The following is a 27,086-nucleotide window of genomic DNA, read 5'->3' on the forward strand; positions in this document are numbered from 1 at the left end:
TAGGTTCCACTTGCTCTACTCATCAAAGCAAGTTTAATGCATGGTCAACAAAAATAAAAACTAACCTTGAAAATGGGGACATCGAAAAAATAAGTTCAAAACATTAGCCCTAAAAAAAGAGCATGATTTAACAAACCCACTCCCATATTTTCAAAAAGTTTGTTTAATTTTCCAATGTAGACGCTAAGAGTTGAAGTTGCAGCAATGAAATTAGCGTTTCCACTTACCCCGGTGTACCTTATATATTATACAAATACAAGGCCACATCAGGCAAAATGGCCAACGAGGTGGCTGAGAAAAAGATGCCAACAAATATGGATGTCATATATTTCTAAAGCACAGCAACCCAATTAAAAATGCAATTATAAAAACTAAAGACTACATATACAATGCTCATAAAAATATTTATGGCTGTCTTAAAAAAATACCTGTTGCGGTGAATGCGATAAATCAGGTTATTATATATAATAACCCATTATTATGCATAATCGCCGAGCATTTCTGTAAGTTTCATAAGTTTCCATAAATTTATCACTTTTACCGGCGATTATGCATAGTACCCAAGCATCATTGGTAAATTTGATAAATTTCCCTGAATTAATCACTTTTACCGGCGATAACGCACAGTACCCAATCGTCGCGTCGTTGGTAAACATGATGAATCGTACTATATGATATACTATGATAATTCATACATATATTGTATCATTATATTGGGGTACGATCGTAAAATTTGTTATCATTATATTGGGGTACGATCGTAAAATTTGTTATCATTATATTGGGGTACGATCGTAAAATTTGTTATCATTATATCGAAGTACAATTATAAAATTTGCTGTCATTGTATCGGGGTCCGACTATATTCATCGCACATACTAGATTCATTTGGAATTTTTTTTTCATATTTATAAAATTCACCAATTACCCTAGGGAATTATGTATAATCACAGGTAAAGGCGATAAATTTCAAATATTTATCAAATTTACCAACGACGCTTGGGTATTAGACATATTCGCCAGTAAAAGTGCTAAATTTATCAAACTTACCAAGACGATTGGTAAGTATGCATAATAACCGATTTATCTCATTTACCGTAACGTATATACTGTGTGTGAGTGTGTGTATATATATGTAGAATTAATCTTGCCGAAAAACTTAAAATAAATCATACGTAGCTATTTTTTCTATACATGTATTTCATTACACTACATTACATTGTCCAGTCTCTAAGCAAAATAAACTAATTTAAAAATTGTTATTGAAAAAATGAAAGAAAATTAGCAATAAGCTTTCCAAATACTCAAAAGCATAACGGTAATTTTTGCCTCTAAAAATATCCAGTGGTTAAGGATTTAAAGTTCAAATTCTCGTTTGATGCAATTGAATTTAAAGCTTTTTACTGCATTCATTTTGTTGTACTTCACTACGGCAATTCTGTGCCCACGAAGGCAAATTAAACTGGCACTTAGAGATTAGAACAGATTCTGGCAGTGAGTGTATAAGGTCTATTTTTTGCTATTATACGTACATCGATGACAGATTTTCAATTTTCCATTATGGGGCTTGATTCCTGTCGTAACAGAAAATTATTTTGCCTGGACTGTTTTCCCGGATATGATGAACCTGACGACATTCACGCAATGTTTTCTTGCTAACTTTGTACAAATACTTTCGTAATTATGAACCTGTTCAAGGGGTGTTGCACTTTGAATTTGAAATATCTCATATCGTCAACGAAAGACAAATTCTTGTGCGTGCAAATTAATCTATTTTTTACTACTTATTCCAGAAAATCATTTCTTGAGCGTGAAAAGTAATTTCACCAATTCATTGTCCTAATCACAACTACAGATCAAATTGCTATGAACTTATTTAAATCAAAAGAATTCAAAAATTTATACTGAAAATTTCGTCAGAAAATACAGTCAAACCTCGTTAGTGCGTCACCAGGTTAACACGTCACTCCACTTACCGGGTCACTTTTTGGAAGTCACAATTGTCCTCGGGTAGGAATTGGCACAGCTATGGCTTACTCCGTTTAACGAGTCACTCCGCTTACTAAGTCATATATTCCCAAGAGTGACTCATTAACGAGGTTTGACTGTAGTTTTGATTGAAGCATCTGGTAAACAATATACAAAATCTATAAGTCTTTACTCTAGATGTTATACAATGTTAATGGTTCAGTGTAAAAAAATGTATGATTTGCATTTACGTATTACACTTGTAGAAAAATATTGATACACCAAATCTACAAAATAACTACAGAATATGAAAACTTGTAAAGTTCTCAGATTTTTCGGCCATGCGCAACAAGAAGCTTGTAAGTGAAGGAATGGCCAGAATTTTCATTGCTGTTCATGTTGTGGTTGCTTTCGCTCGAGGCTTTCAAGCTGGCTAGAGTTTTAAGGCAATCCATTACGTAGTTGTTTCTCTTTTCTTCGGGGAGGCGTTGTAAAAATGGATTCACAGCACACATGCAATCTGAAATATGTCACAGTAAAAATATATTGAATGGCCGAATGATAAAAAAATGAAAGTTATAACATGAAAACGTACTATATTCAAAAAGTTCTGAATGAAATTGTAAGGTTTTCGCAGATATTATTCATAAGATATCAGAGTTTTTCGAGCTGTCATAACTTCTGAAGATGCTTGGCACTAATACGAGCGAAATGGTGAGTAAAATCTTAATCCTAGGCGGCATTACAGTCTGAAATAGAGTCGCCATTAGGGGTGTGCGACAGGTGTGGTCGCACCGGACCCCGCACTCATGGTAATGGAAATGAAAAAAATATGTATCAATTAAATTTTTTTAGTAAGTAAAACAAGGTGTCTGAGCTTCAACTGAGAAAATAAAAAATATATACATATTTTACGGAAAGTATTCATCTCGTGAAGGGGACACTATCACCCGTGGTCAATAAATGGATTTTCGTTTCTCGTTGTCAACTTCAAAGGGTCCTAAAGCCCCGGATCAAACAGGGAGGGACCAAAGTCAATTTTTCATCAATTCTTAAATTATTTTTATGAATCCTGAATTTCTATCAATTCTTGAATTATTTTTTTCATTAATTCTGGAATTATTCTTTCATTAATTCTGGAATTATTCTTTCATTAATTCTGGAATTATTCTTTCATTAATTCTGGAATTATTCTTTCATTAATTCTAGAATTATTTCTTTCATTAATTCTGGAATTATTCTTTCATTAATTCTAGAATTATTTCTTTCATTAATTATGAAAAGATTTCTGTCATTAATTATGAAAAGATTTCTGTCATTAATTATGAAAAGATTTCTGTCATTAATTATGAAAAGATTTCTTTCATTAGTTATGAAAAGATTTCTTTCAGTAATTATGAAAAGATTTCTTTCATTATTTCTGAAAATATTTCTCTCATTATTTCTGAAAATATTTCTCTCATTATTTCTGAAAATATTTCTCTCATTATTTCGGAAAATATTTCTTTAATTCTGGAAATATTTCTTTCATTCTGGAAATATTTCTTACATATTTTTACATTCATACATTTTTTTTATTTTGAATTCATGAATCCTAATTTTCATTAGCTGAGATTATTTTTCTTTCATTAGTTTATTTTCTTCTGTTCTGAATTTTCATTAATTTTTGTGTTAATTCATATTCAGATTGTGTGTTTATATTATTTGGTACTGATATTTTCAGCATTTCTATGTATTCAGAATTTTTGTATGGCCTGTTCTTCCCCCCGCCGAAACTGTCAAGACGTCCCTGATCCCGCAATTATTTTCACACCTACCCCTGCGACTGATAAGGGCAGCGATGGTCCGAAAAACCTGTGGTAACGTTCTGAATGAAATATTGCCAATTTTGCATACCAATACTGATTTTTCCGAGGACGATGTCACTCTCCGCCATCGATACAAAGGTTTTTAGCAACTGGCTGTGAGAAGATATATTTTGGAAAGAGAGAAAATTCAACTGTTAAAACCTGCGTATGGATATCGGAGAGTGACATCATCTTCGGATAAGTAGTCATCTGGTGGCATTGTCAGCAATTGTGAGCTTTGGCCCGAGTTAGGTCCGACCGTCCATGTACGGTCCCGTTGAGTGCACACGAGCTCCAAGGAAAGATTGAGATATTCGTTGTTTCTGTATTCTAGTGCGTTCACCTGTCAAGTGAAAGACGTGGGCCCGATTCCCCGCAGGTGCAGTTGAATTTTCTCTCTTTCCAAAATATGTCTTCGCATCAGCCAGCTGTTAAAAACCCTGATTTATTTCACAATTCCAATTGATTTTATTAAACTTAAATTTTTAATATCTGTTGTTTAATGAATTTAAAAAAAAAGGGATTATGTTTTAGTACAGGCAATATCTTTATTCAGAAGGCATTTTAAAGTGTTTTTGAATATTTTTTTCTCTTGAAATAATGCATTTCGTACTTCTGTATTATTTTGAATAGAAATAGAAAAAAAAAATCATTGAAATACGCATGAATCTTGTTTTTCTATATGTTCACTATGTGCAGCAAAATTCGAAAAAAACGAAAATGAATCAATGCTAAAAAAATTCTGGCATGTCGGGGAGAAAGTCATTGATATTTCACTTATTTTGAATGTTGTTGAAATGTTTCCGTTATTAAAGAAATAGTACTAGTTAACGTACTTGACTACTACTAACTACGGAATGTTCATAGTTTTCTACGGATTTCTACCATAAAATACGGAACTACGGCGAATCGTGAAAAACTACGGAATTCTGTTTTTTTTAGAATTTTTTTTTTTTCAAGGATTTTTTTGAATTTCATTATCCTATCGAGTACAAAATGCCGTCACGGAAAGACTGCATCTCCAAATAATAAATATCAAATTAATCACAAATCAACAAATTGACGTAAAAAGATGCGGTTTGCACTAAGATAACTTATCATGGCCTAGAGTTCTTTTTGATAAATAAAAGAAAGTTCAAATTTCGTTCAAAGATATCACCGTGAAACGTAAAACTCGACATCTATATTTAGGGTTACCAGGTTCGAAAACTGAGAAAGGAGGACGCCTGCGCACGCACCCTTAGTGACGTCCCTTATCCCAATTTCCCCAATAGGTGGCGCCACTATTCCGACCAATAAAACCGACCCACAACTCTAAACATAATCACTAAAAAAAGAAGAAACAGAAAAAATTCTGGAAATTTCGACGGCTATTGGTGGATGTGTGTGTGGGAAAAGAAATCACAAAAACACTCATATCAATGAAGAAATATGTTTCAAAATGCTTAAAAAATTTTCCACAGAAAAAGAAAGAAAAAGAATTCCGGAAACTTCCAAAAGGAGGACAAAAGGGCGAATTTTCCGAAACGTAGGAGGACGCCTGAAATGATATCAAAAAGAGGACATATCCTCTTAAAGAGGACGGTTGATAACCCTATCTATATACATGTATATAAAAATAATTTTCTGTGTGTGTGCATGTTCTCTGTACAAATTTATAATTTCATACCAATCATTGTCAAATTTTGTATGTGTACTAAAAAGGCAACTTTAAAAGGTAGTTAGAGTTGGGCAAATGCCCGATAGGGTCTAAAAACTACATCACAATGACTTTTGGAATATCTATTTTTATTACCTTGGTTCCCAAACAAAGGTTTGTCACTTTTTATTACTCCCAGTATATGAAAAGGCATTACTGCTGATGTAGAATGTCAGATTCACAGTTTTTTTATACAGCTTAAAAAATTGATTTGAATTTTAAAAAAAGTAATGGGGAAAAAAAGTTCGGGATACTCCCCCCTTCCCCCCTATTCCGGCGATTAGCACTGTCACTACGGAGAGACTTGATTCCAAGGTTGCATGTATGTCTATTAATTACTTTTCTGTACCTCGCCATTTCGGAGAAATGAAGTGAAGCAAAAAAAAAAAAAAAATATCCATGTTTTTCAACTTACCTTTGAGAACAGCAATTGAAGGGAATGTGAATTCTTTGTCAAGCAACTCGCATTTTTCGACATGTAGACCTTCTTCAATCATTATTTCTGAAAACATGAATGCCGGTTGACAAGAATGGTGAGTGATTGGGATAAAGTCGTCCGCATCCTGGAACAAATCAAGAAAATAATATTATACATTTGACTGTATATAAATTATACAGGGTATCCTGTAAGTCTTAAAGTAGCCTTTATCTCGTCAACCGTTAGTCATAAAGGTATGGTTCCAATTTAAAAAATGCTCAGAACGTGCTCAAAAATAACCCTGTACCACTTTTGAGAGTGAAAGTACAGTGTATCACCAAAAAAAAACCCCTAAATTTTCATATGGAGCCCTGCCCTCTAACTTCCAATTAGAAAATTGTTGCACTGTCTCTTCTGAGCCCAACAAAAAAATTTCATGTTTTTAACTTCAGTGCTCACTGAGATATTTGTTCGATTGCGTTGTCAATCAATAAATGCATCGCGTTGAACTTTTATCATGAAGTATTCCAGCTTTTTTAATGTGCATCATGTATTTGATCTTATTTAAATGCCCGAGATAAATCTTTAAAACATGAAATTGAAAAACTGTCAGAGGCTAGAATAGACTAAATGTTTTATTTTAAAGTCAGCCAATTATTTACATGAGTAAACACGTAAAATTTCGTTTAATAATGTTCAATCGATCGCTTACAGTGGGTTACTTTACAACCATTTAAAATACATGTAGTAGAATTCACAATAGTATGTAAATGTTTGCATAGTAAATGTCTCTGTGTTGCACTGGTAAGTAGTTTAAATATTTCAAAAATCGGGATAGACTAGCAGCAGGGTACCCGGGTGATTTGAATACATTTAAAGGAATGACTTAAATTTTTTGGTGTGTGTGAATTTCATTTCCGAAATATCCATAAAAAGCATTTTGTTTGAAGCAGGAAATCAAAAAAAAAAAAAATTCTATTTCAGAACAAGTATGCATACGGTGGAGAAAAAATATAATTTTTTTTTCGCTTTCGTGAATCTCTCAATATATTTTCCCATGAAGTTTTGGGCGCGGCAAATTTTGACTAGCAAGTCTAGACAGATGCGTGATATAGGGTCGTGACGGTGGAGTTCGAACTATTATGAATATAAGTATTATATTTCGGGGCCTTTTTTGAGGGTTCGAGTACTATGGGGGGAAAATATCCTTACTCGTACATATATGTATAGTTTATCATTGTTAGGTACACATCAATCCTTTTATATGCAAAGTGCAAAATCTTTCTCAGTGTTATAAAAGTAGGCCATACACACACAACACATATGTACCGTACACGGTTTGAAACCTAAATTTTGTGATTTTTTTTGTACGGAAATTTTCAAAAGATGTGATCAAAGAGTAACCTCGCATTCTAGGTCAAGGTATTATTTCATTGTTGAGGTTTTGTAAGGCTCGTGGTGACATAAGTTACATTGGGAGTTCTTGAGTTGTAATTTTACGTAACATTAACATGATTTCATTACTGCTTTATATATTTTTTAATCAATCATAATTTTGCGGGGAAACTCTGACTTAAACAGATATTCAACTTATCGCGAAATGACAGTAAACGCATGTATTTATTTCTCGTGCTTGACGTACAAGTGGGAAGGCAAAAAACAATGAAAACATCCCTTCTGATTAGAACGTGGCCCTTCATAGAGGTAAGCGGAATGTAAGAAAGTCAGTTTAATGGGGTAAATATTAAAATTCAATCTTTATAGAAGAAAAATTCCAAATCAGAAAACAATTGTTTCAAAGCAAACTGGTTCCGTCTTAAAAAGTGACCGTTCAGTGACGATTTATACAGTGTGATTTCATAATTTTCCCTTGCCGCATTGTACTGGCCAACCGTTGATCCTAGAGGAATACTTTCGATTAGAAAAATTATCCAAATAACGCGTATATAGAACTCCGATACGTCATTCATGTTGCAAGGGGTTATATAGTATAGTTATTAAAATAATAAAAAATGTAACTTTTTTCACGGGCGCCCTGTCCTAAAAACCTAATTAAAAAATTGTCGTCCTGTCTCTTCTGAGCACGTTTTACACGTTTCTAAGTGGAATATTCACTGAGATATTCGAATTCAAAAAACGGAACAAGATTGGGGGAAAAACAGCATAAACTAACGAAAAACGCTTCTTTCCTTCTCTTTGCTGTTCTATTCCCAACTTTTCTCCAATTTTCATATTCAAATATCTCAGCGAATATTACACTTAAAAACATGAAACTTTTTTGTTGGCCTCAGAAGAGACAGGGCAAAAATTTTCTAATTAGGTTTTTGAGAACAGGTGTCCGTATAAAAGTTACTTTTTATCTTAATAACTATACAAATTTAACTGTACTTTTAATAACTATAACCCTTGTAACATGAATGACGTATCTGAGGTCCACACGTTTTTTGGATACTTTTTGTAATTGGAAGTATCCCTCTAGGATCAACTAGTAAAATGCCGCAAAGGGAATTATGGAATCACCCTGTATGTAATTATGCAATAGTCAACAATTAGATTGACATAACTGAAAAATTTAAACCGAATAAGGAATGTTACGAATGTCAGAATAAAAAGGTTTATATTTTTCCCCAACGGCTTATAATTCCTCTGGCATTAGTTGATTGATAAACCTGCAATATTTTGCATCACAACATGGCTTCAAAAGCTGAGATTATATACGTCTGTGATTCTAATGTGAGATACATCAATCGGTAGTGGATATGAAGCCTCATATTCCAATCATTATAAGTTAACCATCACTTTTATTCGAATACGTGTTAAATAGATTTTTCATTTCTTCATTTTCAGAATTAATTAAATTTTAATGACAAGTTAAGTTTTCATCGCGAAAATTAAAAAAAGAAATAAGTATCTATTATTTATTATTGTATAACCGTATGTACACGACAAAAATTTCTACTATGCACAAAATATTTAATTCCTCTTCAAATTATATTGTGCGAACAGTTATACATGATCATTAATCGTCTCGGTAAGTTTGATACATTTTTTCACATTTATTAATTTTACCGGTGATGATGCGTAATTTCCGAATACAGTTCGTAAGTATGAAAAATAAGGAACAAATCATGTTGAAAAATACCACTTAAATTTCAAACACTTGTCAGTATCTCCAGTACGTGATGGATGCATTACATGTTTTTTGCCGTAAAAATGAAATGAAATGAAAATGAGTGTTATAAGGGTAAAAACGTATAAATTGTTATCAATCTTTGTGTAATGTTAGCTTTCTTTTTATATTTTTATCAACATTTTTTAAAATTAACATCACCGATCAAATCTACTATTCTGGACTGAAGGTTTGCTACTGATGAAGGAACTTTCTATAGTTCCACGCGTATAGCCGTCGTTCTTTTTTGCAATTTTGGGTTCAAATACGTCGTTCATTCAATTGTCTGATCCAACCCAAAAGGTAATTCATTTTCTATCCCTGTAAAGTAGTTTACTGCATTACACTTACATGTACTACACAGAAGTAGCTTCACTGCAAGTTCATTAACACTTATGGAGGGTACATAATGCAAAATTACCGATGTTATTAAACACCCTCGAAACAACACCTCCTGGCAACAGTTGTAAAACATATTGTAATTTTTTGAAATATATGACATTTATATTTTTATGGGCATCTTTTTCTCAGCCACCTCGTTGGGCATTTTGCCTGTTGTGGCGTTGTATTTGTATTTGTATATAGAAGGTGGTTTTGTGGTGAAATTATAAATAATATCGTTGAGGCAGTTTTAAATATTCTCAAAAATATCGTAATAGAGGGGTTTATCGTAGTAAATGATATCGTTGTATCGAGAGTTTAACTAAAGAAAATTCCAAACTAGATTCAAAAGAATATAGTTTTACAAGGGTTTATCGTTATATCGAGTATCTTTGTAGCGAAGTTCCACTGTAATTCACTAACGATTTATCATATTTACAAATACAAGCTGGGGCACCGGTATATGTGATGAATTCGCAGCATTTATCAAACTCACCAAAATGGTCGGTGATTATGCATAATTACTAGATTTATCGCATTTAGCGTCACATATGTATTTTTTAGATGTAAAAAAAAACCATTTTATATAATATTTTATAAAGACAGAACGAACCTGCATGTATTCTTCCCAGTTTGAGTTGTCTGCCAGTTTTTCATACATGTCAAACACCGGGCATTGCGCTACGAATACCAGAAGACATTCTCCTCCTATTATCATTAGGCTGGCGATGTTGCCGATGGCCTTTGGCAAATCTTTTACCCAGTGAAGGCAATAGAACGAGAAAACTTTTGAGAATCCCCCCCAAAAGCTACGGAAGTTGCGAACATCCCCAGCGATGTCAAGTACTTCGTAAAAGATATTGTTATCGGATTCTTGTTGTTGTTGGCGAGCAAACTCTATCATGAACTCCGAGATATCGACGGCGACAAACTTGCGGTAACGACGACAGAACGGTGCAAGGATATTGCGAGTGACGTTACCAGAACCACAACCGATATCCAGAACGTTGTCTGTATCGGCATCATGCAACAGATGGCCACGGTATTCTTTTAAGACGTGGTCGGCGTCCCGATATTGGAATGGATTCGCCTTGGTGTACAGAATTGGATCATTCATCTTTGCTCCTAAGTTAATGAATAAATAGAAATCAGCGAGAAAAATATACTAGTAGAATTGACATTAAAAAAATTAATTAGAAACATTTAGAAACTAAAAATTCGATACACTGAATAGACAATTTTATGGAAAAACGAACTCAAACTTTCCTCCTACCTCGTTTCTTAAATCGTATTTATACGAATGAAATTCATAATTTGTTTAATTTTCTCAAGAATCAAGCTCATTTTCATTTGGGCATACTAAGATGCAAGAGTTTAAATCCAACTCTAAAAAGTTAGAAAATTCTATGAACTGAAATTTGACAATATTTGTGTGTTAATTACCCAGAGATTATGATTCATAGTGAACTACAAGAAAAATTGAATAATTTCGAGTCAAATTTCAGCAAATCTGTTTTATGTGAAATTGGAGAGTCTTTTAGAATATTCACTATTTAATTTCTTGGAAGAATTTATATATATAATCTTCCAATGTCTCATTAGTTTGTTCAATTTCCGATATTATTCATTTATTTTTGTTATATCAGACTGGAGTTTTTTTCATGTTAAGCATGCTGCATCTTCATCATTATTTTTTATATAAATTTCTAAATTTTCATTATTTGATGTTTGAAAATACATTATATCACTGTTTTTTTGGACAATGTCACCAGAATGGACAATTGGACCAAACCGAAAATTCATACTCTAAGCGACTATGACCAAGTTAAAGAATTGGTCACATGTTTTTGAAGTGTCTTAAGAAACCGTCATTATCGATAACATGTCCTCAACTTATTACGCAAAATTTAATTTTGTCTTATTAGTATTTAATTTTTCTGTGGAGAAAAATCTTAATTTTTTTGGTGATAGAATATTGATGAAAACCTTGGAGGTTTAATTTATTATAAATTACCTTATGTGTCGAACAGTATGGTGACGTTAGAATTCAACTCCATCTTAGGGTTTTGCTATCTATGAACGATCTGCAAAAGCAATGCACGGAATAGATATACACACAATACAAGGAGCTGCTCGTGTTTGGAGGCAAGAAAAAAAACTCTCAGCCATGAGTTGAAATTAATTGGAAGTTACAAACCATGTGCATTGTCATCAATGAGTCATTATCATCATATTATTACGTCACATTATTTTTAAAACTGGCATTGACCTTCAGGTATGAAAACTGTGACCTTCTTTGTAAAAATAACACATACCAAAAATAGTCTTAGAATTCCGTTTCTAAATCACGCAAATTTTACATATTTGTATACTGTAGCCTCTCAAAAATCAGCGCAGTTCTATCAAATACCACGTTCTGACCGAATAAAGCAATTCTTTACTTGAGATTATCGCTTAACATGCATTAATCTCTACTATCTCAGCAATAATCCCGTGATTATGATTAAATTTCAGAAGAAATGTGCATTTTTCACCGAAAATTGCGTAACTCCGAAATCACGCAAATCGGGGTAGCGTAAGTCGGACTATTACTATAATTGTTTCACTTTTTGTTGTATGGCACAATGGAATGACAAAAGTTATTCGATAGCAATATTCAATATTTGGAGCTTACCTTATAACTTCACATAAGAAGCTGAATACGATGGATGATGGCTTTTGGAAAAGAGAAGATCTGGAAGAGCCCAAACTCTATTTTATATGACCTGCTTCTGTGGTAAGAGGAGGAGCTACGCTATGTTCTTGATTTCTACTCCTTGTAAACGTGGGGATATCGAAGCGGGGTGTGTTTTCTTTTCTTTAGTTTTCTTAAAAAAAACACACACACATTTCTCTCCTCACCCCCATTCAGGCTTGAAGCCCCATTTGCATTTTGCACACCACCTTTATTCTATTTATAAAAACGACACAGGACATCGGTTTCGCCAAGGATATCAATATTTCATTAATTTCTGGAATGCTTGATTTTGCAACAGGAATTTTTTTCTTATCTTATCTCAACGTGATTAGATCATTATAACGTTCAATTTCATGATATAGGAATGTTTTCTTGGAAAATTTCTCTAAAAATGAAAATTAATATGGAGAGAAGAAAAGGTTTCTACTATAGACTACTGTAGTTTGTCATTTTCTGATGGTTTGATTTCATGGAAATAAAGTAATTAAATGAGATTATCAATTAAGAGAAATAAATATACTTTTATTTCGTGGGTACTCGCGCGAAAATTACGCGATAAATATCCTTCGTGCATTCAAATGTTGCCAAACTTTTTGGAACCATCGGAAAATTCAGTTAAACACCGCAGGGATCGCTATCCAAGAAATGTTTATTCCGTGAAGATATAAAATAGCATCACACTCAGTCGGTGAATTAAATAACAATTTTCACATCTCCAAGTAACAATAAATAATTCATAACTTTATTTGAATAAAAGTGCTCAGTTATATTGGTTTAGAAGAGAGATTGCACAGAAGTACGTTGATAGTACAGTGATCAGTGTAAATATACAGGGTGTCCTATAATCCTAATTTGGCCATTATCTCATCAACCGTTCGTAGCAGAGGTATGGCCCTGTATCAAGTCACCCTATATCAGTTTTAACAATGAAAGTACAGTGTGTCACAAAATAAAAAAAAATCTAAATTTTTATATTTAGTCCCAGTCCTCTACCTTCCAATTAAAAAGTTGTTGCCCTGTCTCCCGTGAGCCCGACAAAAATTTTCACGTTTCTAAGTGCAGTATTCGCTCATATAGTTGAATTCAAAAATCCGAGAAAATGTGGGAAAGAATAATATAAACTAACGGGCAAGTTCATTATGCTATTTTTTTTCCAAATTTTCTCCGATATTTCAATTCATATATCTCAGCGAATCACCTGGAAACGTAAATTTTTTTACTGGCCACAGGAGAGACAAGGCAACAACTTTTTATTGGGTTTTTTTGGACAGGGTTTTTTTTTATTCTGTGACACACTGTATTTTCACTCTCAAAACTGGTACAGGGTTATTTCTGAACGCATTTCGAGCATTTTTTAAATTGGAACCATACCTTTACGACGAACGATTGATGATATAAAACCCGAATTAGGATTTACAGGACACCCTGTATAATCTTAAGTATAGCTAATTTTGTTAGTTCATTACGTTCATCGTTCTTGAAAAAATGCAGCACTTTCTACACGATATTTGTCTTGCATTTTGTGTTTTGCCATCTCTCATAATCGTTCTTACAATATTTGCCACATTATTTTTCCACTGTACAAAAGTGTTTCTCTCTCTTTCTTTCTTTCAGACCTGTTTCTATATCTCACTCTATCATGTCAAGAAATAAAATTTTGAACACAGTAAGGTTCTTTCGCGTGCCAATGGTAGATGCAACGACAAGATCGTACACGAGGTCTATGTTCAATTCAAAACATGAATTAGATGGAAAATTCTGATTTGAGGTCAACAAAGATGGTATATAGTGGCGCGCAAATTTTGTAGAAAGAGAAAAAAAATTAAAATGCGTAATATGGAGGTGTCTAACAACATTCCATCTCTATCACGTTTCCAATATAAAGATGATATCAAAAGCAGGATGCAATCTGATGAAAAGTAGCATCACATGTAAACAACGACATCACGTTGACCTAGCACTTTTCAAGTTTGTTTGGTTTTTTTTTGTCGTGAATACGTCTTTCGAGTCTCATTTGAGACGATACTGGGTATATTCGCAAAAAGTTGCGTGACGAAATAATTTAAACGATCATATATCTCAGGAAATACTCCGAAAATACCAGTGTTTTTAATGTCTGCGGGTAGATCTTGTTCAGTCAAATTGAATGATATCACTGGTTTTACGTACCTCTTCCAATCTGGGCACCAATCTCACGGCCCGCTTTCGTAACAAAATTGTTTTACGCTATATCTCAAGAGGTTCACAACGTAAAAAGACAACATTGGTATCGTTTTTTAGCTGTTCCAAAGACAGATTTTATTATGTCAGTACCTACCACAAAAAAGTGGGAGCAAAGAATGTATTTCCGTCAAAACTTGCGGCGTGTGTGTTTGTGACACATTCCTACCCCAATTTATTTTTCTAAATTTCGTATTTTCATATTGAAATCAGTGACACAGTAGTTTATTGAGTACTGAATACAGACAAACTCGGGTATAACGACATCGAAGATTCCACGAAACTTTGTCATTATAACCGAGGTTGACGTTGTCAAGACTTCTGTTTAACGAAAAATATATAATCAGAGAGAGAGGCAATCGAAACCATGTATGATGTTTTCATTTCTTTACGATTAGGGCAGTGTTTCTCAAAGTGTGCGTCACGGCTCCTAGGGGCGTCGCCAATATTTCTTGAAGGCGTAGTGAAGAGCTGGCGACAGTAATGTGTGCCTGTTCAGTGTTTCGAAAATGCCTTCTCCCTAGACCGCTCTGGAGAGTCTCGGATGAACGATGACTTTGTGAAGAAGCCAAGGGTCGAAAAATTTCAGAGCCGCTGGATTAGTAGTGACTAATTGGATCGAAAAAAATACGGGAAATTGAGATAATTATAATACGGAAACTCGTCGATTCTCACCAAACATGTTGCGAAACATCGGCGAAATTGCCAAATATTGCTTATAAATAATCCTGGTAAGAAATACAATGCAGCAAGAAGTCTGCTAAAATGTATTTCATGGGAAAAAAATTAACTTGGGAGATAAGTGAAATGAATATTTATGGTCATATTCATTGTAACACAATTTATTAATTATGTAAATCACCTTTATTCCTGATTCTAGTAAGAATTATGAATTGAAGCAAGATTGATTGAAAAAAAATGGGACATATTTTAACAAAAGAAAGTCGGGAAGAGCAAAATACGGAAATGTTTCCTATAGTGGTCATTTCAATGAGCAAGTCAGAGAACGTAAAACATGCAATAAATCTTTCTTTCAACATTAAGTATAAATAAAACAACAGACGGCCAATCCTTGGATGTGATCAGTTCTATCTTAGGAATTTCTTGAGAAAATGTCATTGAAACAAAAACAAAAGTGACGAAAAATTTGCCGTTATATCCGAGGTGGTCTCTTTTCGTCGACGTTCTAAAAGCTTATAACGAAAACGACTCTCTTTCAATTTATTAATGATTCTTATACTGATTTGGTTTGTTTTTCTAGCTACGATAACTTTATTTTTCAATATGTTGAATGATGAAGTCAAACTTTTTAGTCACAATCTTTAAAAATTCCATTTTTACGGAAAAGAAGTAAAATTTTATTTGTAACAAAAATAGTTTCACGTGTGTCGTTGGTTATCACTTCTAATGATTAGTTGACATTGGGATGTTTAAAAAATCACTCTAGATCACATAATTTACCTGCGATTAATGTGTGTACTCATTATATATTTTTTTAAAGCAAGAGATTAATTATACTCAATAAAAAAAAATTCTTTCTGGAAGGACCGTAGTAAAAAACCTGATTCAAATTAGTCTTGAAACAAAACATATTTATTGTAATATATACATGGTGATTACTTAACACCATTTGCCTCATTTTACTGGCGAACCGTTGATCCTAGAGAGAGAGGCACGCTTCCAGTTTGAAAAACTATTCAAATAACAAGCGTCAATCATGTTGCAAGGAGTCGGAAAATTATTGAAATAAAAATAAAATAACTTTTTATACCGACACCCTGTCCTGAAGACCCAATTACAAAGTAGTTGCCCAGTCCAGTCTATCCTTAGGCCAACAAAAAAACTTTCTCGTTTCTAAATGCAATATTCGGAGAGATATTAGAATTCAAAAATCGGAAGAAAGTTGGGGGAAAACAGCATAAGAAAAAACCTAACTGACAACGCTTCTTTCCCTGATTTATGCTGTTCTTCTCCAACTTTCCTCCAATTTTTAAATTCAAATATCTCTGCGAATATTGCACTTAGAAACGTAGAATTTTTTTTACCTCAGGAAAGACAGGGCAGAAACTTTCTAATTGGGTCTTTGAGGACAGGGCGTCCGTATAAATGTTTTCATTTTATTTTAATAACATATAACTATAGATTCCCTTGCAACATGAATGACGTATCTGAGGTCCACACGTTATTTGAATACTTTTTCTAATTAGAAGTATGTCTCTAGAGAATCAACGTTTCTAAAAAAATTCAAATGTCTAGTGTGCAAAACACTGAAATGAAAAACTTCCCTTATAAAACAGTGCAGATAAATGCGACGTGAATCGATCCAAACGGCATGTATTTTTCGGTGCGTAGTAGGATAAGGATATTTTCTTCGATGAAAAGCAATTTGGACGGACTCGATGGTTTTAAATAATACTGACCTATGCAATGATAGAGCCATATCTTGGGAATGTAGGCATATAGAGACAGTTTTGGCAGAATTTCTATTTTCTTAGGTACCTCTCATAACCTTAAGACAGTTTTTGTTTCAAGAGCATAATGCTCCTGTACATGTTTTAAAGTCTTAAAGGTATTGGTTTGGAGCCAATTTAGTGGAATTCCTCGAGTGGTAATTGTGTGTGTGTGTGAGAGAGAGAGATAGAAGTCCTTTTCTTAGCCCTATAGAGCACTCTAGCGTGGCATTTTGAATCACGAAGCGTATAGAAATGGTACGCAGTACGAAAACAGACATGATGTTATTGCTTTGATCAAACCAAGCTTGTGGAAGACGATTACGCAACTAGTTATTAATGACCTGTATCTATCAATGGCATCTCGGAAGATAAAGCTTATAAAGAAAAAAAAAAGGTGTCTCTTCTGACTGAAACAAAATTTTTGCGCATAATTTTTAATTATAGTGTGTGTCCTTATACTTTTATTCAGGTTTTGACCTTTGCTATAATTTCAACAATTTTTTTCTGAAAAAGCGTAGCACTCATCAAAATTATTTTTAGTTTCTAATGTTTATTTCTACGTGTAGGTGTCGCTCTAAAATTTCCATGCACTCACAAGCACAAGTTTTCAAGACAGCAATTTTTCGGTTGCCCTTAAACTTTTTTCCAGTGCCTTATTTGAGTGTGATAGGTGGATAAAATATATACTTTCTACACATAGTTTGAAAAATTCTAACCCATTTGAGAAAAAAAAAATCATAAAAAAGGCCCCATATTTTTGGGGGCAAAAATACTGTTATTACAGTAATTGTACAGTTTTGTTTTGATTTTCCAAACTATTAAGATAAACATCAAGATTTTATAACGATAACAGAATTGTCATTGTCAATTAAGAGCTGGTATTTTTCTAAACGAAACTTAATTTTGATGAAATGAAAATTTGAATGAATACAGGAATAATGTGTAAATAATTCGCGTGAGATTTCGTTCGTTGTACGACAGAAACGTTTCATAAATTCCGCATGTAACAGAATTTTTAGTAATTCAAAAAACTATAAATCGTGAATAAAACGTCATAAAAATATTGAAATAATCTGCTCTACAAGAGATATATAATATCAATTAAATGCATTTATACGCGTTTCAAATATTTTTTTTACTATACCTTAAGCTTCTCCGGATTGACTTTTTGAACAGTTATTACAAAAATCACATCATTCAACGTAAAACAGTGGTAAATGAACATAAATTATGTAATTCACTTCACGTTTTTTGTACGGATTAGAAAAACCAAAAATAGTTCCATGTTAAAGACACCAAAAAAAAATGACTGTCTGCTCAAAGACTGCTCCAGAATTTGGGTCTTTTAACGGACTAGATTTCCATAAGAGATTTTTGTATACAATCATTTTTCGGCTTCATTTTTTTTTTGTGCGTATGTGCTCGTGTAGCAGCTGGTGAATCATGACCTCTCTCTTGAACTTCCCGGGAATGCTATAGGTGATTACCTGAGGGCAGAACCAAGAAATGTCTCTTCCCCTTAAAGATCCCCTTTGTGATCCTCCGCAATATTCACAGACTTTTTCCCAAAGTGTACCATTTTCCACCCCTCTTACTATATTATCCAGCCACCAGGGCACTATAAGATTTTTTTTTTTACATTTCTTTGCCTGGTAGTTGTAATAATGCTCATTGAAAACCTTTTGATCTATGATACATCTGCGCGTCAAAACTTGACCCGAGACCAGTTCTAACCTTGCGGTACTCTTAACGGTTTTTAAGTATAGTCTAGGTGCTTATACAATCGGTGTACTATAGGTATATCACACGTTTTTTTGTGTGCTCTGTACCAGGAAGAAGTGAAAGGCGGGGTGCGTCGACGTCGATTAATGCGGAAATAAAATCACTTGCTTTTTTTTATTATTATTATTGAGATCAAACATTCCTGATTTCTTTTTTTCGGAATGCATGGTTAAGAGATCTATTGGAATTGTTTTTCTGTTCTTAATTATTAATTAAAAACAGATTAAAAAGTTTAATTTTAAGCGGTATGAAAGAATTATTACTTTCTACTGCTAAATTTATGATGATTGTCACAAAGCGAGTATAAAAAACTTCAATTACGAATACAGAGTGTCCATAAATTCGTAAATAGATTAAAAATTCATGAAAATTGTAGGAATTGGTATATTTGAATGCGGTTTGCGAAAAAGTTATTCTCACAAAAGGGGATTTTTTTTAGTGCAGAAAAAAAGTTTATTTCAGATTTGAATGTCGATGGAAGAGAAAACTGAATGAAAGTTAATCAGAGAATTTCAGACCTGAGGCTTTCTTTAATCTCTGTGTCCGAAACGTTCGTAAAGCTTCAGCCGCCGATTCGTGGCTCAGGTAAAACAACTTCACCAATAGTGCTTTAGACACCAATGCTTTTCATAATGAAAACGTTATGCAGGCGTCAGTGACGGGAAAATTCAGAAATGAACTGTTAATCCGTACCCTGCATTTTACAGGACTATTATCAGTATATTTGCAGTTATTTTCTTTCGCGCAGCGTCCTCTATCGACAAAAATTTGAACTCACCTTTTTTCTGTGCCAAATATGAATTCCCCTTCGTGAGAATAACTTTTTTGCAAAACGGCATTCAAATATACCAATTCGTTCAGTTTTATGAATTTTCAAACAACTTACGAATTTATGGGAAACCCTGTATAAAGGCAACAACAGACAAAATTCCCAATGAGGTGGCTGTAAAAAAGATTTCCATAAAAAATATGGATATCAAATATATCTGGAATACAATAGCCTAAAAAAAAGAATTTACCGCGAAAAAAACTAATTAACAATGACAAAATATAAAATACACTGCCCATAAAACAATTATGGTTGTCTTATCAAAGTACGGATAGCTTCTCGATTTATCCGAACATGATTATCGTATTTGTTTTTGAACATGTCTATTATGGTGTAATTCACGAGACCTGTGGGTAAGTGATTCCATTTATTCATAACCCTTAGTTGCAGAAAAATTCCCTCCGACACCACAACACAGAGTTGTCTCTTAGTAATTGATACTAGCGTGTCCTTGTCGAACCACTCGATTGACGGTTTATTAATAACTCATGATTCACCATATTCATACTATTCAAAATTTTATATAAACACCTCGATTATATCCCCCAAACACCTGCGTTCTTTCAATGTAAACTCATTCAGAAAAAAATCAAGTCTCTCTCTTGATTTTATAGAGCTTCACTATAAAATACAGCATAGCTTCACTTAAGCCTCGTGTGCCAACAAGAGCACGCGTAGCTCTTCTCTACACCCCTTCTACCAATTTTATGTCTGGTTTCGATAAGCGTACACTATACTACAAGCCACGACGAAATAACCCCCAAAAAATAGCTGTATTCACTAATACAAAGTTGTCCAAATACAATTAAATTCCAAGAGTCTCTTGTGAATTAGCTTTCATTCGCGGCTTCAGCCGCTTTAAAATAATTCTTTTTGTTATCCTTTCTCAAACATTTCTTATTCTTATTGAATGATATGAGTGAGTGATGATTTATATGAATGAATGATATGAATGTCTTATACTGAATAGTGGCAAGAACTGAAGAATGTCATCAGGCGAGAGATGTTACTTTTTCAAACAATAGCTAAGCTTTGACATAATTGTTTGACATAATTGACATAAGCTTTGACTCAGTATTGAAACCTATCTCCATGTTTTGTCTACATCTTCCATCACATGCATGTTGTAGCACGTCTTGTCAGTAGAAAAATTGTAGTGATAGATTTGATAGTTCGGTCGATAAATGACAATCTATCCGTGAGTTTTTTATGAGGAATTTCAACTATCCGACTGTTGATGAAATCGTGTTGGAAGGTTTTGCATTTAGTCACAGAGGTATTTTGTGGTATTTCGTCGTCTGATGCACTGGTCTCTATTTTTTGTTTCAACAGCTGAAGACTTTGTTTGAAGATGGAAAATACAGTTTCGATCAAGAATTCGGCCATGCTCATCGATACTCCTGTGGTTTTGTGACATCTGATGATGGTATCTGATGCTATCTGGTGATGCTATCTGATGCTATGATGGTATCTGACAATATCTTTATAGGATTATCCTATAAAGATATTGTAGCACACGAAATAAAATAAGCAATCCAAATGCAAGCTATTTAAAGTAGAACTTGGCTAATTGGAACTTTTACGAATTCCCTTGTGTTTTCTATCTAATTTAATGTTGTTCTTGTTTAATTTGAACTTTTTGGAATTTTTTTGGATAACTCGAAGTTAAAAACTCGGAAAAAATCGTGATTTTTTTGTATGAACAAATTTAGTTTACAAAAATTCTACAGGAGGACAGACAGCTTTTCTCGATCAAGTTGTTGAACAACAAACTTTTGACGACTGATAAATTTGAAAAATCAGTTTTTCTCTACATTTTTTTTTGATAATTTAATGGCCATTTCAACGTTGTACAGCTGGAGTGCATCGCAACTGTGTGGTGTATACCACTTAGTTTCAATTATGTTTTTAACCCTATAGATCAAGATTTAACATTCAAAATCTTAATCTTTTTGTCGTCATTAAGAGTATTTAAAGTATCGGAAAGTTTAGATTTTTTTGTTGTAATACGTTAATGGAAGTATATTTCCATTATAGCATAAAAATGATAAGCAAAATTTGGAAACAGTTTCATAATGAATGATCATGAACTGTTTCCGTAAATCAAGCTTTGAACATGGTCAAGAAGCAGTGTAATAATGTAGCAGATAACACACATCAGCCGTTTTACCCACATTTTAACGCTGCTTTTCCCCAACTTTCCTCCGTTTTTCAAAAATTCAAATATCTCAGCAAATACTGTACTTAGAAACGTGGATATTTTTTTTGGCACCAGGAAAGACAGGGCAACAGTTTTTTAATTGGGTTCTTGAGCACAGGGTGTCCGTATAAAAAGTTTACTTTTGTATTTTAATAACTATACAACCCCTTGCAACGTGAATGAGATATCTGAGTACTACACGTTATTTGGATACTTTTTCTAATTGGAAGTATGCCTTTAAGTCAACGGATCGCCAGTTAAATACTATACGCCCTGTTACCATGCACCCTGTTTATTTTAATTATAAAATATTAAAATTTGAGAGGCAGTTTCGAACTGATGATGAAATTTTAATAATTGATAATTTATTAACCTATGTAAATGTTGATGATTAAGTTGCAATTTGTGTGTAGTTATTTTACAGATCCACGATAGATTAATTAGATAATTCTAACTTTTTCCCAGTGTGAAGAGATGGTATTTTTTCGGCCTGAAATATACTGAGAAATTGAATTTTCTGGATGTTAAGCCGAAACTGATATTTGGAAAGAAAAGTGATTTGTCTCCTCCGGGAATCGAACCCGGGTCCCCTTGCATACCGGGCACGTGCGCTAACCAATACACCGTGTGTTATAAGGAATTGCGAAGTGTGTCTCTGGTGTATTGATTAGCGCGCTTGCCCGGTATGCAAGGGGACAAATCACTTTCCTTCCCAAATATCAGTTTCGGCATAACATCCAGAAAATTCAATTTCTCAGTATTTTTCCCAGTGATTTTGGATTTCGAATTAACCAAGTTCGACTGTATTATCCCTTGACAAAAAGACCATTGGATCCATGGTTAAGATCCAATCCAGATCTTTGCCGGAGACATATCGATTCAATGTGTCGATGCATAAATTCCAAAGTGAAAGATGGCTAGAGTACAATGTATTCTTACGATATCAGCACGCATGTTATATTGTCCAAGAAAATGCACACATAATTTTGCCGTTTGTAGAAATGTCCTCTTTTTGCATCTGTAGGCTTGAAGGGTTTTAGTTTTGCATACCTAACCAAGAAAGTCAATGTCGATTTTTGAGTGAATATGTTCGTGTTTTAAACAGTTTTTACTCAGATGTCCTAATTTAAAAAAAAAGTTTCAGGGCATTCGAATTTTTGAAACAAAGAAGAAAAAATAGTTAGTTATTTTGAGAGACATTCAATCAACTTTATGCAATTTTTTTTTTTTACCGCCGATATGTCAACGTCTTAGAAGATGAGAATACAAATCATTATAAAACTGTAAATTTGGGCTTTCCAACTTGAGCATTTCATGAACTACGGTCGCAAGTTTCAGGGATGTTCTAACTTTTTGAAAGAAACGTGTATTAGGGAGTGGAGAAAAGAGCTTCAAGGACCAAGTCTCCCCTGTCTTCATTTGCGAAATTATACATGGCTATTACATTACGGTGTTTCCCCTAAAACGGTTATCTCTTTGATAAATCTTCTGTCTACAACTTACTCATTAAAAACTTCAGTACTTCGATCTATTAACAGTTTTCAAATACATATATACAGAGTGATTCAAAACTGAACGTACAAACTTTTAGGGGAGGTAGAAAACACAAAACAGAATCACATAGGAATGTCTGACCGGAAACCCCAACCTGATCAGCTGGAGAATAAACGAAGATGCAGAAATGACAAGCCAATAATGGGTGGAAAAAATCTTTATTTAGCGATACTTTACACGAGGACAATACGTGTACACACACAGTTGAATTTTCTCTCTTTCCTAAATATGCCTTCGTATCAGCCAGTTGTTAAAACTTCGTATGAATATCGGAGAGGGACATCATCCTCGGATAAGTCGCCATTTTGGTGGCATTGTCAGCAATTGTCAGTTTTGGCCTGAGTTAGGTCCGACCGTTCGTGTACGGTCCCGTTTAGTGTACACGAGCTCCAAGGGAAGATCGAGATATTCGTTGCCTCTGTAGTCTAGGGCAGCGGTTCTCAACCGGTGCTCCGAGGAGCCCTTGGGGCTCCATGTGTACTTCCCAGGGGCTCCGCGGCCACTCGAGGATAATAAAATAAATCAATAAATTTGATAAACATAAAAAAAAGAGGCCTAAAGGGGTACCGCCATATAAATAATACACTAAAAAGGGCTCCTCGAGTTAAACAGGGCTCCGCCGTAGAAATTATACACTGAAAAGGGTTCCGCGAGTCAGAAAAGGTTGAGAACCGCTGGTCTAGGGCATTAACCCGGAAAATGAAAGGACATGAGTACGATTCTTCCCGTTGAATTTTCTCTCTTTTCTAAATATATCTTCGCCGTTAAAAACCTTCGTAAGTTAAGTTTCACAACAAGTGCTCAAAGTTCTTACCATCCACGTCGCAAGAATCTCCATCGCAGCTGCAAACGTCCGCGAAATGCCGGGTATTTTTGAAAGGGTTCGACATTGAATGCGTCGCCGTTGTGAAGCGTGCATAACTGTGGATGGTAAGAACTTTGAGCACTTGTTGTGGAACTCGACGTGTGCACATACTGTCTTCGTGGAAAAGCGACAGTACCCAGTTGTCCGAGGAAAAGATGTATGTTATATATATATATATATATTTTTTTTTTTTTTGACACAAAATAAAGTATTCCAGACTGCCACGAAGCTGGGCTAGAAGAGATCTCTGCAACCGGATAAGTCCAGTGGCAAAGTTCTGGCGTTCATGTCCTCGCGTAAAGTATCGCTAAATAAAGAGTTTTTTCACTCATTATTGTTTTATCATTTCTGCATCCTCCAGTTGATCAGGTTGGGATTTTCAGTCATACATTCCTGTGTGATTCTGTTTTGTTTTTATGTTTTCTACTTCAACTAAAAGTTTGTACGTTGAGTTTTGAGTCACCCTGTATATATAAGGAGCTTATTTTCAAAAGGGAACATTTCCATTTTTTTCCGAAATGCACTGTTTTAACTGTTTATGAATCTTTTTGTTAAGCTCTATCAGATTATGCAACCGGGTTTATCCAAACTGAAATATCTTTGGTAGAAATGACAATGTTTTAAAAAATACAAAATAAACATATCTACCTGTTTCATACACTTCGGTATTTTTCATCTCTCGGTAACGGACACCCATGGGACAAAAAATTTTGTCTGTTAACGAGGAGTGTTCATTAATGGATAGTAAGGTACATTCAATCCCGTCTATGTAATTCAAAATTGTGTCCATCAGTGGAGGTATCCGTTACAGGGGGTTCCACGGTAGAATGATCGTGTTTCTTAATGAAGAGAGGGCAGTAAGGGTACCTTCACGAGCTGGTTAAAACCTTCTGGAATCAAAAGGTGACGCAGAAATTTCTAATTTTTCAGACTCGACTAGCACAAATTTTAATCAAAAGGTAACATTTTTCGACTAATTTTCTTTTAAAACGAAACATTTCCAAAATTAAAATGTGGATAACTCTCTTGAATGTTGATCAAGAAACATGATATTTAAATATGTTTCTATCATTCCTATTGCTAACTCTTGGGCTATTTTCTACTTTTGTAAAGCAAACTTATTCCGGAGGAACACGTTATTTACTTCTACTGTAAATTTAGAAAAAGTGGAAATATTCCCTTTTGAAAATAAGCTCTTCATTGTGCATACTTTAAATTCGTATTAACCTTGCCCTTGAATTTTTTCGCTATTATATAAAGTTGATCTGCTTCATACTACCTTATGCATCACAGATCATACATCAGCAATTATTGGTGCTTTCCCTTCAGTCATAATCAAATAACGTGGTCGTCTTGAAAGATATATTTATTCTGAATTGTCGTTTCCCGCTGACTGGTTCGAGTACACCATGGGATTCCAAGCTCGTTTATTCAGCCTCCCCATAGAGCCTGTGCGTGAATTTTTCCTCTTTTTAGCCATTCTATCAAAGGGCCAGTACGTGTACACGTGACAAAGATGTTATATTTAGAATCAAGGTCACGGCCACTTTCCGAAACTTTATATATTGCTTTGAAAAATGAATATAAATGAGCTACAATATCATTGGTAATACTGCATCTGAAAAGTGTATTTTTGATTCTTGGATATAATCCATCCCTTTCCCATATTTAGCAGTGGAGCGTATTACATTTTAGACTATCTTATAATAATTAACATGATTTTAATGAAGATACGGTATTTCGAGACTCGCCGGCCGAGAAGAACGTTGGGCGCCTAAAAAGTTCAAAAAAACGATTTCAATGCCAAGTCTCGAAAATTTATGACTTTCTTATCCCATTAGTAATATTTAATGAATAGAGCCCGGTGGTTTAAGCACTAAAATTGGCCGAAATAGGCAGGCAAAAAGGTACTAAAAATTCTTAAAATAGGCACTAATAAAAGGCAGGCATTTATAATTTATGGAAGGAAGGAAATATATGGTGTGGAGCTCCTCAAAGTTTAAAATGACCCGTTAATCCATGGGATAGAAAACAGGAGTCATATTTGGGGGTGGGAGCTTTACTCTTATGAAATTTGATTATTCAACCAACTCTTCTGTCAAATAAAAAGAAACGACATGTTACTACATTCTTCTAAAACATGCTTTTTCGGGATTTTTGTATGTTGCATGTTTGTAAAGCTTACTTTTCACTGGTTTGTGTATTCGTAAACCAAATCATTCCATGTTGTTCGTTAACCAAATTATTCGCAAACATAGCCGTTCGTAAACTTAGGGTTGACTGTACATTGCAACAACTGCCGTGTTCCATAAATGCAAACGTTCTGTAATGATGAGTTTAAGTCCAGTCTGTGCGCTACTGGCAACCTACACGTGTCACAGCAAGCAACTAATTCCTTTCCCAAATTTTACTGGAAGTACTAGAACATAGTTTCCCAAACTTTTCATTCCATCGCCCCCTTCTTCAGAAATATTTTTCTCTCATCGCCCCCCAACTCAAGTGAACCCATAGGATCCTATGTTAAATCCGTAGCTTCTATCGCCCCCCCCTGGAACATTCCATCGCCCATCAGGGGGCGATATTGCCCACTTTGGGAAACACTGTACTAGAACATCATCTCCCCCCCCCCCCCCTCCACAAGTGCGGATCCAAGACGATGTGTCGTTAGGAGCCAATTGTAAGTTCGTTTGACCGTCGCGTATTTTACGGGCAGGCGAATTTTCCCATATTATTCGGCTCTTAGAAGGGGGTGGTAGTTCCTATTCTCCCCCCCCCCCCCGAATCCACACCTGAAGCCGAGTCCGGCATCTTCAGCTATGAATGAAGCCGAGGCAGACATCTTCAGCTGCGAATGGAGAGGAGGCAAGCGCATCCACACAGGGCGATGCGTCGGGGAAGCGACTTATTGTGTAAGTGCATCGGATAATTCCGTATTTCACGGGACAGATAAATTTTCACCATATT

General features: G+C 34.4%; 1 protein-coding gene across 3 annotated transcripts in view; it reads right to left on the bottom strand.

The window, feature by feature from the left end:
• Window positions 1-27,086, bottom strand: part of jhamt (juvenile hormone acid methyltransferase) — a 77,066-nt gene continuing 49,980 nt past the window's right edge. The window contains exons 1-4 of one of the 3 annotated variants that reach the window (XM_089232637.1): window positions 12,157-12,263; window positions 10,096-10,607; window positions 5,930-6,077; window positions 1-2,488 (exon numbers count right to left, since the gene is read on the bottom strand). In XM_089232637.1, coding sequence (XP_089088763.1) covers window positions 2,295-2,488; window positions 5,930-6,077; window positions 10,096-10,599 — 846 coding nt within the window. In that variant the 5' untranslated portion in view covers window positions 10,600-10,607; window positions 12,157-12,263 and the 3' untranslated portion in view covers window positions 1-2,294. Of the gene's footprint in view, window positions 2,489-5,929; window positions 6,078-10,095; window positions 10,608-11,496; window positions 11,559-12,156; window positions 12,264-27,086 lie in introns of those variants that run through there. The other 2 variants (XM_089232639.1, XM_089232638.1) reach the window with 2 other exon arrangements.

This window comes from Pholcus phalangioides, unplaced genomic scaffold (assembly GCF_987345545.1).
Source record: "Pholcus phalangioides strain wild (caught in Gottingen) unplaced genomic scaffold, Ppha-v1.0 ptg000007l_1, whole genome shotgun sequence".
NCBI classification, from domain to species: domain Eukaryota; kingdom Metazoa; phylum Arthropoda; class Arachnida; order Araneae; family Pholcidae; genus Pholcus; species Pholcus phalangioides.